Source organism: Trachypithecus francoisi, unplaced genomic scaffold (genome assembly GCF_009764315.1).
Source record: "Trachypithecus francoisi isolate TF-2019V2 unplaced genomic scaffold, Tfra_2.0 Lachesis_group4, whole genome shotgun sequence".
Lineage (NCBI taxonomy): Eukaryota > Metazoa > Chordata > Mammalia > Primates > Cercopithecidae > Trachypithecus > Trachypithecus francoisi.
The window spans coordinates 94167844-94182638 of record NW_022681469.1 but is presented as its reverse complement, the minus strand read 5'-3'; the positions used below and the strand labels follow the sequence as shown (position 1 = coordinate 94182638).

The 14795-nt window shown below is 42.6% G+C and overlaps 1 protein-coding gene across 2 annotated transcripts in view; it reads left to right on the top strand.

Annotated features, from left to right (window-relative positions):
* Positions 1-1028: 1028 nt before the first annotated feature.
* RAPGEF5 (Rap guanine nucleotide exchange factor 5) overlaps positions 1029-14795 on the top strand; it is a 241612-nt gene continuing 227845 nt past the window's right edge. For both annotated transcript variants that reach the window (XM_033192533.1, XM_033192532.1), the window contains exon 1: positions 1029-1424. In XM_033192533.1, coding sequence (XP_033048424.1) covers positions 1194-1424 — 231 coding nt within the window. In that variant the 5' untranslated portion in view covers positions 1029-1193. The remainder of the gene's footprint in view (positions 1425-14795) is intronic.

Below are 14795 nucleotides of genomic sequence, written 5' to 3'. Positions count from 1 at the left end.
CTTACCTTCCTTAAGGGCAGAGGTCACAGTTCGTTCTTCCTTTTTTGTTACATGGCATGTTTTTATATATATTTGCCAAGCACCTACCATGTGAGTGGCTGAGGGCACAATGGTAAACCAACTCTGGGCCCTGACCTCCTTCGATTCTTTCTTGTCATTTTTTAAAAATGTGAATAAGCTTATTCAACTTTTGTAAGTCTTAGACAAAGATGGGGATCCCAGCGCCCCACTGATGAGAAGTCAAAACCCTGGCTGGCCCTTGTTGAAGACAGATTGAGCTGGGATATGAAGATTCCCACTCCCTGGCGTTTAACGCACTGCTGGAATAGTTTCACTCTCAATGATCCAGAATTCCTGCCTCCTGGAAGGGTGTAAACAATGATTCACACCACGGCAGGCCTTTACAGTTCACCAAGCACATTCATCACAGCAGCGGGCTTTCAGGGAAGGTCAGGTTCTGACATGTTAACAGAGATTCACCTTCAGGTCACCAGACTTGCAGCTACTCTGCTCAACACCGATCATAACCAACAAAAGTTGTCTCCCTTCGTCCTTTAAGGATGCGTGTGCCAAGAAGGGTCGGCGCAAAGCAGTTCTGCCTCATGGTGTTTGCCTTGTAGCGTACCTATTTTGAAGTTCCTTGGCCAAAACAGTTCGTAGGAGTAAAGACTACGATGAGGGGCCAGGCTGTGCAAAAGGTGCGGGAGGGCGGACTCTTCAGCACACTTGGGTGAGGTCCAAGTCAATCCCTGGCTGTTCGGAAAAGTGAAGCGAAGCAGGACTTTTCAGCCTAAGGGGTAGGGGGACAGGGGGAGAGAGCAGAAGAGTGGGCTTGGCGGAGATTCTGGGAATTCCGCACCTGTGGATGAGCCGGTACCCAAGGTACCCTCTTCCTCCTGGGTCCCGAGTGGGAGATCGGAGGGGGCCAGGTCCCAGGCGGAGTTCTCAGGCTAAAGGGCGGGGCGGGGCGGGGCTGGCGCACCTGGGCGGGGAGGGGAGGAGAGAGGAGGGGAGGGGAGGCGCGCGGGGCTGAGCCTCGCGGGGGCCGCGGCGCGCGCCAATGGGCAGCGGCTGGCAGCGCGCCCCGCGCCCGAGCCGCAGTCGCGCCCTCTCGCTTCCTGGCGAAGGCGCGGACGGCGCGCGGAGGCGAGCGCGGTAGAGAGGAGCCCCCGGCGCCGCAGCGCCGTCAGGGCATGAGGATGGCAGTGGGTTCCATCAAGATGCAGCCGCCGTGCGAGAGCCCGGCCCTAGCCGCCGCGGCAGCAGTGGTGGCGGCAGACGGCGCCCTGCGCCGCAGCCCCAGCGCCCGGGAGCCCGAGCGCGAGCAGCCGCCGGCGTCGCTGCGGCCGCGGCTGAGGGACCTGCCAGCGCTGCTGCGGAGCGGGCTCACGCTGCGGAGGAAGCGGAGCGCCGCTGGGGGCCGGGTGAGTGGCCCGGCCCTGGCCGACTGGGCACGGGCGGTGCGCACATGGAGCCCGCGCCCACCCCGGGGCCGCTGATGGGGGCGTCTGGAAGTTGGGGAGGTGGCGGAAGGGACGCCCTTCTGCCGGATTCGGCTGAAGAGGGGCCCGGGACGGCTGGGTTTTGAGGTGCCACCCCTTGAGCGACGGTTTCCCCCGCCCTCCCCCCACCCCCGCAGGCTGCACCTGACTTAACCCCAGGGCCCCCGGATTCAGGCTGTGGGGCCGGGCATCGGCGGAAGAAGAGCTGTTTGCCTCTTCTCAGAGGCGAAGCTGCAGGTGTCCAGCATCCAACAGCCAGCCAGCCCTGTCCCAACCGCAAGCTTCAGGCCCCATGAGCGGCATTCCAGTTTGCGAATGCGGGACGCATGCGACTGCGACGTGTGTGCTTATTTTGGAGGTCCCGTTGCAAGCTCTGGGCAGCGGGACTGGTTTTGGTGGCCTCCACCGCCGAGTGGGAGACCCAGGAGTCGGAAGCTCTTGGGTGAGCTTCCAGCTCCTGGTTTCCGGTGTCTCCACCACTTGATACTCCTGGACACCCTCTTGAGCAGGGGGGTTCACGCCCCCAAGAACCTTCAATATTGACTTCCTGATGGTGTGTTCAGATATGATTCCCTGGTGAAGGAGTGTCCCTCATTGGGTTCTGAGTGCATCTAATGATCCGAGCAGGTCAGGCATGTTTTGTATTTTTAAGAGAAGCAGGAAGATCTGCTGATTGTCTCCTGGGATCTTTAAGAAGCCACCTAGGAGGCCCTGCCAGGGCCTCAGGACACAGAGCAGACTTACTCAGATTTCCCTGCTCACCAGGGCTTGGCGGCATCTTTGGTGGGTTCTACTCGTCTTTAAAAAATTTATTATTAAGTGGTCTTTAATGAGAAGCTGCCACAATGTAGCTTTCTTTCCTGTTAGGCTGTACTTTTAAAAATGCAGTCTTGTCTACCTTAAAACAAGCCCTTACTGGGAGACTTCTAGCTCTTTCAGAGATGGGTGTGTGTAAACTTGAGAGCGAGGGATAACCGCTTGTTTTGATGCGCCCTCCTTTGGATAGGGAAGGGTCTGAACTGATGTAGGTCTTCAGCTTCTCGAGGCCGCATCTCTCTTTTCCTAGGCATTTTCCATCTCAGGTGGAAAATGGTCCATCCCAGGTCCGTCTCAGAAGATGTTCTGAGGATTCTCTGGGAGTGATGGGGCATTCTTAAAGTCGGTGACCCAGAGAGTTTAGGAATTGCCCACAAGTGACCTTAACATGTGGCATTTAGAATTGCCTGCAAAGTAAGTGAGGAAATGTGTCCCCAGGATGTGGTGTTGAAATAAACAAGAACCGGAGTTACAGACTTTAAAGGAATCTAGGGAAAGCAGGTCAAATTGTGTTTCTATTATCCTTGACGGTTACTTTTTCATGGCACAGAATACTGAAGACATGAGGGCCGCCAGGCAATCTGCGACAAGAATTGCTGAGGGTTTCTGTATAGATAGATCTATAGTATTCATTTGCGTTCATACTCATGTTTCTTGCTGCCTGGGATGATGTTGTATACCTGTCAATATACCGATTTAGTTTTATTTTTTGATTACTCTGAATATGGTTACCTCAAATAAAGTGTGCTTTATTAACCCTCTTTGATTCTAATACTGTATTACTTCTTTTTGGGACTTTCCAAACACATTTCGAAAGTGCATGACCAGTTTTTATTGAAGGAAGATTGATTGTCAATTTTTCCAATGTTGGAAACTCATACTTTTTTGACTGTTTATTTGACTATTTATTTCCCCTTTCTTCTACCTCGGAATCACCTTTGTGATTTTGGAATCTTCCCTATCAGAGGAGTAGGAAGGGGGTTGAAAGAAGGAGAAAAACAAGTGAAATATGAACTTATCTTAGGCAGCTCAGGCTGTCATAACAAAATACCATAGACTGTGGCTTAAACAACACAAATTTATTTTCTCATAGTTCGGGACGCTGGGAAGCCTGAGATCAATGTGTAGGCTGATTTGGTTTTTGGTGAGGGCTCTCTTCCTGGCCTGCAGATGACCACTTTCTCGTATATCCTCGCATGGCCTTCCCTTGGTATATGCAGAGGAAAAGAGGCCTACCTTTTCTCATAAGGCCACTAATCCCATCATGAGGGCCCCACCATCATGACTTAGTCTAACCCTAAATAATTCTCAAAGGCCTCATCTCCAAATAATGTTGCATTAGGGGTTAGGGCTTCAACATAAGAATTTTGTAGGGGGTATAAACATAACAGTCCAAAACACAAGGGATTTGAAAGACAGAGAGATACAAGTAGAATATGTACCAGACTGGTTAGTTGGTGACTTGTTAGCATCTGGGATTGTCTGGTTAACCACCTTGGATTGGGCAGTGATGCTAATGCAAACAAATCGCGGCTTGGATCTTTTTGTAGACTTTCAGCTTTGTGTCTCATGGGCCATACCGCCAGACTGGAGCTGTGTGACTTCAGGGACAAGTTAACAGAAATTCATTACCACTAATAAAGACTCAGCTTTGTGCATTACATAAGTTGGTTGAATTTTCAGCTCCTATATTGACCAAGATCTGATTTAGGAATATGTGTGGTCCTTGTCCATGCTGCCCCTGGGCTCCCACAAACTGGACAATCTGACATCAACTGACATTAGCAAAGCCCTTTGTGGGTTGTGTTGCTCAATAACCCAGGTGCATTGTAGGGTTTTTTTTTTTTTTTGAGACTGGATTTTGCTCTGTCACCTAGGCTGGAGTGCAGTGGTGTGATCACAGCTCACTGTACCCTCGACCTTCTGGGCTGAAGCGGCCTTCCCACCTCAGCCTCCTGAGTAGCTTGGATACAGGCACCCACCACCATGCCTGGCTAATTGTTTTTTCCTATTTCCTTTAGAGGCTGGGGGTCTCACTGTGTTGTAGGCTATCTCTTACTAGGAAAAATCAAACTGTCATTTGGTTAATATACCTGAGTTCCTTGGTTCCTCAGTTCAGTCACTTCTAGTTGTGTTGAATTCAGCATGCATACTGGTTAAGACTCTTTGCACTTCTTTGGGACAAATGAGGGAAAGACTAAGTTGTACGTTGTGGGAGGGCCCTAGCCACCTCCTAAAAATCAGTAGCAAGGTCATGCACAACCTGAGTTCCTGACAAAACCTTTAATTTTTTAAATTGTATAACAGAGATTATGAGAGAATGGTATAATGAACACCTATACTTCAACAGTTATTAGCGTTTTGCCAGTCTTGTTTCATTTCTTTTCCTCCTTCATACACTTTTATAGGGGCTAGTGTATTTTAAAACAAAATTCTATACATCATGTGGTCTTACTCACAAATTTTTCAGTTTACGGTCCTGATGAGGACATTAAAAGCAACAGCAAAACTTTGCGTTTTTCACACCTAAAATATTAATAATTTAAACATAGAATTTCCATATTCAAATGTTCTCAAAGATGTCTTTTTACTTATGATTGTTGGAAATAGGAGCTAAACAAGGTCCACATACTGTATTTAGTTGTTAGGATTTTAAATCTATTTTATTTTATAACAGCTTCCCCTCCCTTTTTTCATGCCATTAATTTGCGGAAGAGAGAGGTTCGTTTGTGCAGTAGAACATCCTACTGTTTGGACTGATTCCTTGTGGTGGTGTTTAGCTTGTTCCTCTGTTCTCGGTTTCCTGTGATCTGGCAGTTAGATATAGAGGTTTGAGTAGATTCAGGTTCAAAGACAAGTAACCTTCATTGATGGTGCTGTGTAAAATCGGTTGCATCACATCATGAGACTCATAATGTCTGGATATCTCTCTTTTTGAGACAGAAAGATTGATTAGTGAGTTTAGGTAGTGTCACTTAGCTGTCTGCCTTCTACTTAATGATTTTAGTATCACAGATGGTTGTAGCCTAGATCCTTTTCATTAGGGGTTGCAAAATGGTGATGATCTGAATCCATCATTCTTCTTGCATTTATTAATTGGAATTCTGTCTATAAAGAACTTTCCCTCATAAATTATTTAGGTCTCCTGAAATTCACAATGTGCAGGATAGACAGGGAAAAGTCTTAATTTTTTCCTTTTATCAACTATCAGAGTAATGATTTGGTGCTTTAACAACCTCCAGTGAGAACCAGTGAGTTTTCCTTTTTTAAGTGTCATTAAGAACTCATGAATCTTAATGTATTTGTTTCTGTCACTTCAGTCAATAACCTTTTTGGTGCTTGGTTTGTCCTTGTCTCCTATATACTTTTTAAATGGCCCCAGTAAACTCGAATACCTTTCTTACTTTTCTGGCACAAGATATTCTAGGTGTATCTTGTCCATACTCTGCTGCTGCAGACCTGAAACCCTGAAATCAGCCATTTTCTCAAGGAGCATTGATTTTTTTTTTTTTTTTTTAACTGACAATCGTTCATTTCCCCATCTTTTGCCTCTCTTAGTGGTTGCATTATTTTTCCCATAGTCTTAAGCCTACTACCTTACTTTTTTGTTTCTTTTTAAATCATTCTCATCAGGTTGTTGCTAAGACTGATATTTTCCCCCTAATAAAAGAACCGATAACAGCTATTCCCTTTTTCTATATGTACTGTCAAAATGCTGGGACTGACTTATTTTGGGCTTTGGCTGCTGTCATGTTTTCTGCAGCTTCTGCCACTGTCTTCAACGTCTTGATATCTGTTTCATTTACAACAGCCAGAACGATTCACCAATTGTGCCAAATTGCTCACCAAAGACCTTCAGTGATTCCCAGCTTTTGGATTGGTCATCAGAAGGGTCTAATTCTCTTTAACCACCCTTTACTAGCCAGGGTTCTTATGGCCTGTGCTCTTCAAAATTGAGAAACTGGGAAGAACAGCTGGTAGCCCTCTGAATGAGGTTCTCTCTTTTTCTTTTATAATCTCTTTGCCCAGATGATTTCCCCTCAAAAAGGAACAAAGTATCCCTTTCCCTTTGTCCAAGCTGGAGTGCTTTAGCTCTGACTCAATACCCTCCTCTGCTAGAAACTTGACTTTATTGATTGAGAAATACAAACCGATCCAAGTTATATACCAGTATGCAGTATGCCCAATCGCCATTTTAGCCACCTATTCTACAGGCAAAACATGTCATTTATTCTTTGTATTTAAGTTGAAATCAATGGCTAACATCATAGCACTTAATTATATACCATGCATATTTTGATATAAACTTCAACTCACACTACAAGCCTATGAGTTAGATGCTGCTATTTGCATTCTACAGATGAAGAAACGGAGACACAAATGTAATTTGCTCAAGGTTACAGAGTGTGTGCCAGAAGGGAGGTTTGCATCTAGGTATCCTGTTTCCATAGAGCCAAGTCCATGCTCCGAATTAACTTTAGTTTTCCTCAAATGCATTGAGAGGGCAAAGGGTCTATTTACTGTAAACTGTGATAGCCTTATAGTGCCTGCTGATATTATCCTTACCACTCTGAGAGAGGTTAATAAATGCCATTAATAATGTCAGACTTTTAACTTTTATTTGAGTACACAGAAGTTTATTATTGACATATTGGGTTTAGGGGAAGTGGGGAGAAGCATTGTGGTTATAGGTGAAAGGTAACTAATATTTACTTAAATTAAAAGTAGCTCAAGGCCAGCCTGGGCAACAAAGCAAGACCGTGTATCTACAAAAAAAAAAAAAAAAGTAAAAAACAAAACAGCATCCATGTGTCGTAAGCAAAATCAGCCATGCTCACTTGATCAAGGTCAATCCAAAAACCTTGTGAATTCACCCAACTTACTTTGTTCTCATCTGCTTATGGCAGCCAGAAGATAAAGGCCTTTAAGAGAGCCATGCATGTGCCAGGAAGGGTGAGTCAGATCAGATATGAGGGACACATGCTGAACTTATTTGAGACATACTGACTTCGCTGTCTCTGCTTGCTGACAAACTACTATCCTGATCTTGGTGTAAAACTATGTTAGCTATGGCTACAGATAAAATAAAGCTCTGTGGATGCCAACTTCAAAAATATTTATTTGGGAAGAAGGAAAAGAAACTGTAGATTCATTTAATTTCTTGTGAATTCTAGCAAAGGAACTGAATGGCAAGTTAATATTTTGTATACTTATTTCTTCGTTTCCCTCCCAACCCCTACACTTTGGTGACATAATTAGATCCCAGGAAAAGACACAGGCTGTAGCTTCAGAGTGGGTTTGAATCCCAGTGCTATCACTTGATATCCTTGCATGAGTTATTCTCTGAGCTCTCTGAGCCTTAGTTTCTTCCTCTGTAATGACATACATAGCGGATCAGGTTTTTCCAAGAATAGAGATAATATAAAGTGTTGGGTACATTGGATCTTAAATAGTTATCTCCCTGGCAGGATGCTTACTCTAGGCAAATGGACTTTCATGGACATTTATAGAAATCTAGACACAAACATTTTTGCTTTCGTATGCAATGTCGGATTCTATTTTTTAAAAGCACATGATATCCTAACATACAGTAAGTGTTTTAGGTGGTGTCTAAATACTGGTACCATAACAAATAGTCTTCATTTCATACTTGCACATTCTCTTAAATTGATGTGGCAGTAATTGGCAACTTGTATAGCTAACAATAGATGGAAAGGTAGGAAATAAGTCACTGGTAGTGACTTTGAGTACTTGTGATTTTTTTGCCTCAATACTGCATAACAATCTTTGTTAGGAGCATAGATAATTCCAGTAATGATATATGATCTGGAAGTACTTTTTGAGAAATCATAAGATTTTATATAAAGGTAAAATAGTTAAAATCAAGGACTTAATTTTTTGTGGCAAATCATTATTATGATAAATCATTTGTTAATGGAAAATCCGTAGATGCCACTGTGGCAGGTCTTCTTCAGGTTGAAACCTCCATAGTCCCCTGAAGGAAGAGGTCTGAGGAAATTACAATCCAGAGAGGTTAAAAGCCTTCCCATGGCTAACCATCTAGGAAACAGCAGAGAAAGAATGGAGCCCAGGACTACCTGATTGCAAAGACTATCGCCTGTCTGCAATATCATATTGTCTAAAACTTCGAAAGGATAACAACATATGGTGTATGGAAACAATAGATGCAGGAAACATTTCAAGTCTTAGTGCAAAGTACAGCTCATTCTCTTTCCACTGTCTTCAGTAATGGCTTCCAGGATCAGTCATTTATTTATTTTTATTGATACATATTTTCAGGGTACATGTGATAATTTGATACATAAATATAATCAAGGGTAATTGGGATATTCATCACCTTAAACATTTATCTTTTCTTTAGAAACATTCAAATTGTTCTCTTGAAGCTACTTTGAAATGGAATGCACAATAAATTAATGTTAAATTATAGTCACCCTATTTTTTTTTTTGGTTGGTGTCTTACTCTCTTGCCCTGGTTGACATATATTGGTGGGATCTCAGCTCACTGCAACCTCTACCTCTTGGGTTCAAGCGATTCTCCTGCCTCAGCCTCCTCAGTAGCTGGGATTACAGGCATCCACTACTGTACCTGGCTAATTTTTGTATTTTTAGTAGAGATGGGGTTTCACCACGTTGGCCAGGCTGGTGTTGAACTCCTGACCTCAAGTGGTCTGCCTGCCTCAGCCTCCCAAAGTGCTGGAATTACAGGTGTGAGCTACTGCTCTTGGCCCCTACAGATCTGTGGAACACGGGGTCTTATTACCTCTTTTTTTTTTTTTTTTTTTTGAGGCAGAGTCTTGCTCTTTCACACAACCTGGAGTACAGTGGCACCATCTTGGCTCATGCAGCGTCCACCTCGTGGATTCAAGCGATTCTTGTGCCTCAGCCTCCCTCCCAAGTAGCTGGGATTACAGGTGTGTGCCACCACACCTGGCTAATTTTTGTATTTTTAGTAGAGATGGGGTTTTGCCACGTTGGCCAGGCTGGTCTCGAACTCCTGGCCTCATGTGATCCGCATGACTCACCCTCCAAAAGTGTTGGAATTACAGGCGTGAGCCACCGCACCCAATCCATTACTTATATCTAAGTGTGTATTTGTACCTGTTAATCAAACTCTCTTCATCCCCTCCTCTCCACTACCCTTCCTGGCCTCTGGTAACCACCAGTGTACTCTCTATCTTCATGAGAAGGAATCAGTCTTTACTCACAAGCTTTGGCCATGGCTTGAGCAGAGTAGCTGTCAGTCATCTCCCAGCAATACCAGCCATTGCACAAGAAACATGAAGGTTTGGGATGACTCATCCTAGAAGTCATTGTTTTCTCCATAGTACACATCTACTTGGAGATTTATAAAGCACGCAAGTTCCTTTTCTGGCCTGTGTGGAAAACTGGAAGAGGTAGAATGAGTTCCTTGTAACCCAGGATTTATATTTCTGATGGTAACATGCTTGATATTTAAAAAACTTCAGATTAGGAAGTTGGAAGTGCACATACCTGTCAAAGTAACTGAACCTATTTACAATAGAATAAAATAGTTGAGAATGCACAGTATCTTTTAATGAAATTAAATTTTGGTATGTTTACCTTTTAATGTACTGTGATTACCTGCATGGAATTTCTCTTAATTGTTTTTGTTTTGGGGGGGATTCCAGGTCTTTTTAAGAATCAGAAGATAGCACTGAAAAGAAGTGCACCTGTAGATGTAATTTTGCATCTCATTTCAGAGGGCTTGTGGATGTTCTGAAGCCTGTGCCACAAGACCCCTGGTTAGAAAGTGCTTCACTAACTTGCCTTCCAGAAAGCAGCATCATGGTTTTACAATTATTTTACCTTTTCTCTCCTTTTCCTCTAAAAATATGATATAAGTACTCATTCAAGTTGCTAATAAATGTTTTTTTTGAATCGAAATATTTTACTGGTGCTGAATTGGAAGTCATTCACCTCCAAATATAGCAAATGCTTCAGTAAGCCCTGGTAGGTGGTGGTGCTGAAAATGATGATAACTATTAATATTCAACAACTCCTAGTATAACATTTATCATATCAGGTTGTTTGAAGTACTTTAAGAACAGTAACTCATTTAGTCCTGCTAACAACCATCTTATGTCGCAGATGGTCTCGTGGTCTTTTCCCAAAGAGAAAAATGAGGCATAGGTTGAGTTGCCTAAGATCACCGAATAAGAGAAGGAGCCAAATTTGAACCCAAGAAACCTGACTCCATAGTATACAGTCTAACACTTCTGCATCCTCTCTCTAAATAAGATAATTAATGTATGTTCTTTTTTTCATTTTGACACTTTCAAAATTGAGATGTATCTTAACGGTTGCTGTGATCATTTGAAGAAGTACTTACTGTTTTGTTCCTTATAAAGCTTTATTAAATTGATGGCATATCTTAAAATTATTGATGTCCTTGAATAAAGGAACTATGGTAAACCATGTTTTTATTTTAAAAATATAGCTACATAGTTTATAGAAATATCATAGTAAATCACAGCTTTAACATGGTGTATACAAACAATCCCAATATATTTATGAAGTGTGAAAAATGTAAATTAAGATTAAATTAACAATCTATATGAATACATATTGCTTAGGTAATAATTTAAATGTCAGAAGAGAATAAATTTAATTTTTTTCCTACAAAAAGCATTAATAGCCTTAGAGTAATGTTGAAGGTGGAAGAAACCAAAATTCTAAGTGGGGGGGGTGTTAAAATATATATATGTGTGTGTTTATGTGTGTGTCTGTGTGTGTATATAAATAATTATCTGTTTTCTTAGGAAAGCAAAATTTAAAAGTTAAACTTTCCATATACCTTTCCTAAAACTGAGAACCATGAATATAACTAAATGACATTAGATTTAGACATGCCTTTTAGTCACTGTAATTTGTATAGTGAGTTGGCAGATCTTACCTTCTCTGACTCAGTTAATCTGTTTTGTATTCATCTGCTTTGTTCGTGGGACATTGACTTCTTGCTTATCAAATCCTTTTCATTTTGTACTGTTTGTGTTATCTGTAGAGAAAATATCATTCAAGATTTCTAACAAGACAAAACAAATCTTTACTAAAGCTACAATTCTGAAAACCAGGGTTTTCGCATTCTAGTTGGTTGTCTTCCTGTATTTTTTTCCAACTGGTCTAGCAACTTAAACTTGGTCCATTGGTGGTTTTGTTGTTCAGTTGAATTTGACCTTGTCAAATCATTTACCTGCAGCTGTTATGAGGTATACATGCAAATACTTGTGATTGCCTAACACTTAGGACTTTGGTGCTGACGGTAAATTTAGTTTACTCTCTTGTTACTGTTGAGGGAAGTGAACAGCTTATCACTTCTCTTGCTCTGACACTCTAAATGTTGGCTGTAATGAAAAAACACTGCAAATGGTTGACTCATTATATTGTGCTATGAATTTGTACATAGGTATGAAATCTTTGCAAAAAAATTTTTTTGAAGTTGAGAAGAAGATATAATAATAACTTTTGGAGATTAGGGGAAGTATCATGCCTGTTTCAATCTATTAAAATGCAATTTGGCTGTGGTGTAACAGAACATTTTTTAAAATGAGTTTACCACTTAAGGGCTGTGTGACCTGGAGTAAATCAGATAACCTCTGTGAGTCTGTTGTCTCTAAAATGGAGTACCAGTATTCTATCGTGGGAACCAATGGTGGGACAGGGAACCAGGTTTTATTTCTTGTTCTTTGTCTGGCCAAGGTCCAAGCAGTGTTCTGTGTTGAGATGACAACTCAACCAGTAGGACACTTTGGGGTGAATCTTAGACAAATGGAAAGATGGGTCTTTAATATTAACCACATCTCTTTAGTTGGAGAGGGAGAAGTTAATGCATTAGCAGAGGAAGCATTTGAAAATGGGAAAGGGATCTAATTAAATCAAGAATCTGTCATATTACAAAAGTAAAAAGAACACATCTATAAATCTGTTTCTAGAAGATTAAATGGTTTGTTTGGCCATAAACAGAATTCTGGGAGAGGTGTCAGAAGAGTACTTAGTGGCAGCAACACTATGTGTCTGTCAGAGATCTTACCAGGTGGATTTCTCTTCTTTTGGATAATGTTCAAGCATTCAAATTTCCCACTGCTCTTGGCACATAGCTCTCTCTTAAAACAAACAAACAAACAAACAAACAAAAAAACAAAAAAAGCTGCCTAGACATATTCTAATCTACCTTGAATATCTCAAATGGAGCTAGAGCTTAGAAAAGCCCATCTGTAGTTGCGTGTTCACTCTGTCGTGATTTATATAATGCTTTACCTTCACAAAGCACTTTCACATGGATTCTTATTTTACTCTTTTCATAACTGGAATAAAGTCTTTTTTTTCTTTTATAGACTGAAAAGCAGGTTCCGAACTTTTCTATATGCTGCAGCCTCACCGTCTGTGAAGCACAGGCAGTGCCCACCTGGTTATGTAGAGGATGCTCAGTAAGCATGAGCTGCTGCTGTTGTCATTGGTCTCATCATCATCAGTGTCTGGAATTACAGATCTGAGGCATTCCAGGGTCAGTCTCTCTGAAGAGCTGAAAGAGATCTTCCTGGTTATATTGGTAGAAATTAAGTAAGAAAACTGAGGCTCCACAGTTGGATCCTGCTGAAGGTCATCGTGAGGAAGTTAAGAGTCAGGAACCCCTTAGTCTGGGCTTCTCAGTCCAGGATCTCTGAGAGGTTAGCCTCAGGTCGCGGTGAAGGGTGGGGCTAAAGCAGAGCTTCTCAAACTGGAGCCTGCATCAGAATCCCTGGAGGGCTTGTTAAAACATGTATTCCAGGGCCTCGGCCTTAGAGACTTTGATTCAACAGCTCATGGACAGGGCCCAATCATCTGCATTTTTATCAAGTTTCAGGGTATGCTGTTGCTGCATCCACAGACCGTACTTTGTAGCACTGGACTAGAAGGCCTCAAAAGTTTGGTGACCTTCTTCAGAACATTGCCTAGGTCAGGAGTCTGCCTGGCTGTTTACCACCTCCATGTTGAAGTCCAGACCCAAATAGAGGACTCTGACTACAAAAACTTTATTGAATGAATAATTTTGAAACTCCCCCTTGGTGGTTTCTACAGAATAACTAGCTGTTTAAAAAAAGAAAAAAGGGAGGAGGATTTGGAGCATCATCGCCCACGGCAGCTATGCTGGTTATTCTGTTTGTCCATCTTGAGTCCTCTTTGCCCTTCGCTGTTCTAGTCTGCACGGTGGAGGCTGCCTTTAAGGACATTCATCGTTAGGACTCTGTTGCCCTCTGGCTTAGGTTTGGGTTCAGTCAGTGGGAGGCCAGGAGGAGCAAGAGGCCATGAGTATCTATTCTTCTTGCTTGCTTGCTTTTTTTCTGTGGTGCTTGCAGTGTCTGTGACCACCTATAATGGCAGCTGCCTCTGGGCAGTCCCTCCTCAATTGTGTCAGCTCTGTCCAGCCTCCAGTACAGCTGTGTCTCCCCTTGGCTGCCAGGCCTTGGACTGTTCAAGGCTTGTCATGACTAGTCCCGTTGTGCTGTAGCATCTCCTCGGGCCTCTGAACCTTGCCCACACATCTTTGATAGGCTCTTTTCTAGACGACCCTTGATGAATGGAGGAGCCCAGGTGAGAGCCATGCTAGAAAATGTGACAGTGGGAGGTGTAGCCATGGTGAGAAGAAACTCATGAACAGAATGGACACTGGCAAGGATGATGGCAAGGCAGAGGCCCAATCGCTCTTTGGGTGGAGGATAGAGGGAGAGGCAAGGGAAGGCCTGGCCTTGAAAGTGCTGCTGGGCTTTGCCGTAGAGGGTCCTGAGGAGTCCCTGGACCTCTGGTTAGAAGCTAGGACTACTTGAACGTGAATCAAGTGCCATTTCTGTGCATAAACCTGGGTGGCTAGGGTTTGGAATTGAAGAAGCTGTTACATGAGGAATTGGCATTCCTTCTCTGCAATTGCCTAGCAATGTTTTTACTGCCCTTGCCTTTTTCCCCCAGACACCCTCAGCATTGTCAGCTTATACACAGGAATTATAAAACCTTTATGTGGGACTCTGATCTTGCTAAATTTTGTCACCGTATATTGAACATGTTCTGAAATGCCTGCCAAAACTACATTCATGGAGTAACAAATAGTTTAATAGAATAATTACACCTTTGGTTCCTTTGCCCATAGGTTACAGCAATGGGCGTGTTGGTGAGATAAAACACATTTTTCGTGGCTTGGGAGGTCAACTAGATCATCTTCCACAGTAACCTCACCATGAAACAGGACTACCATACATATTCATACCAATTCTGTGTGTTTATTAGTTCTTTTATATTGAAACGTCATGCTAGGTTGAAACTATTTCAGAGCTTTTATAAATAATATTGGGGTGGTAAAGTTTGGGTACCAACATCTGAATACCTTGTCTTAATAAGTGAAATATGTAAAGACAAAACAAGCCCCCAATCTCAGATTTTCTGTTGTTACAATTCTTTAGGTAG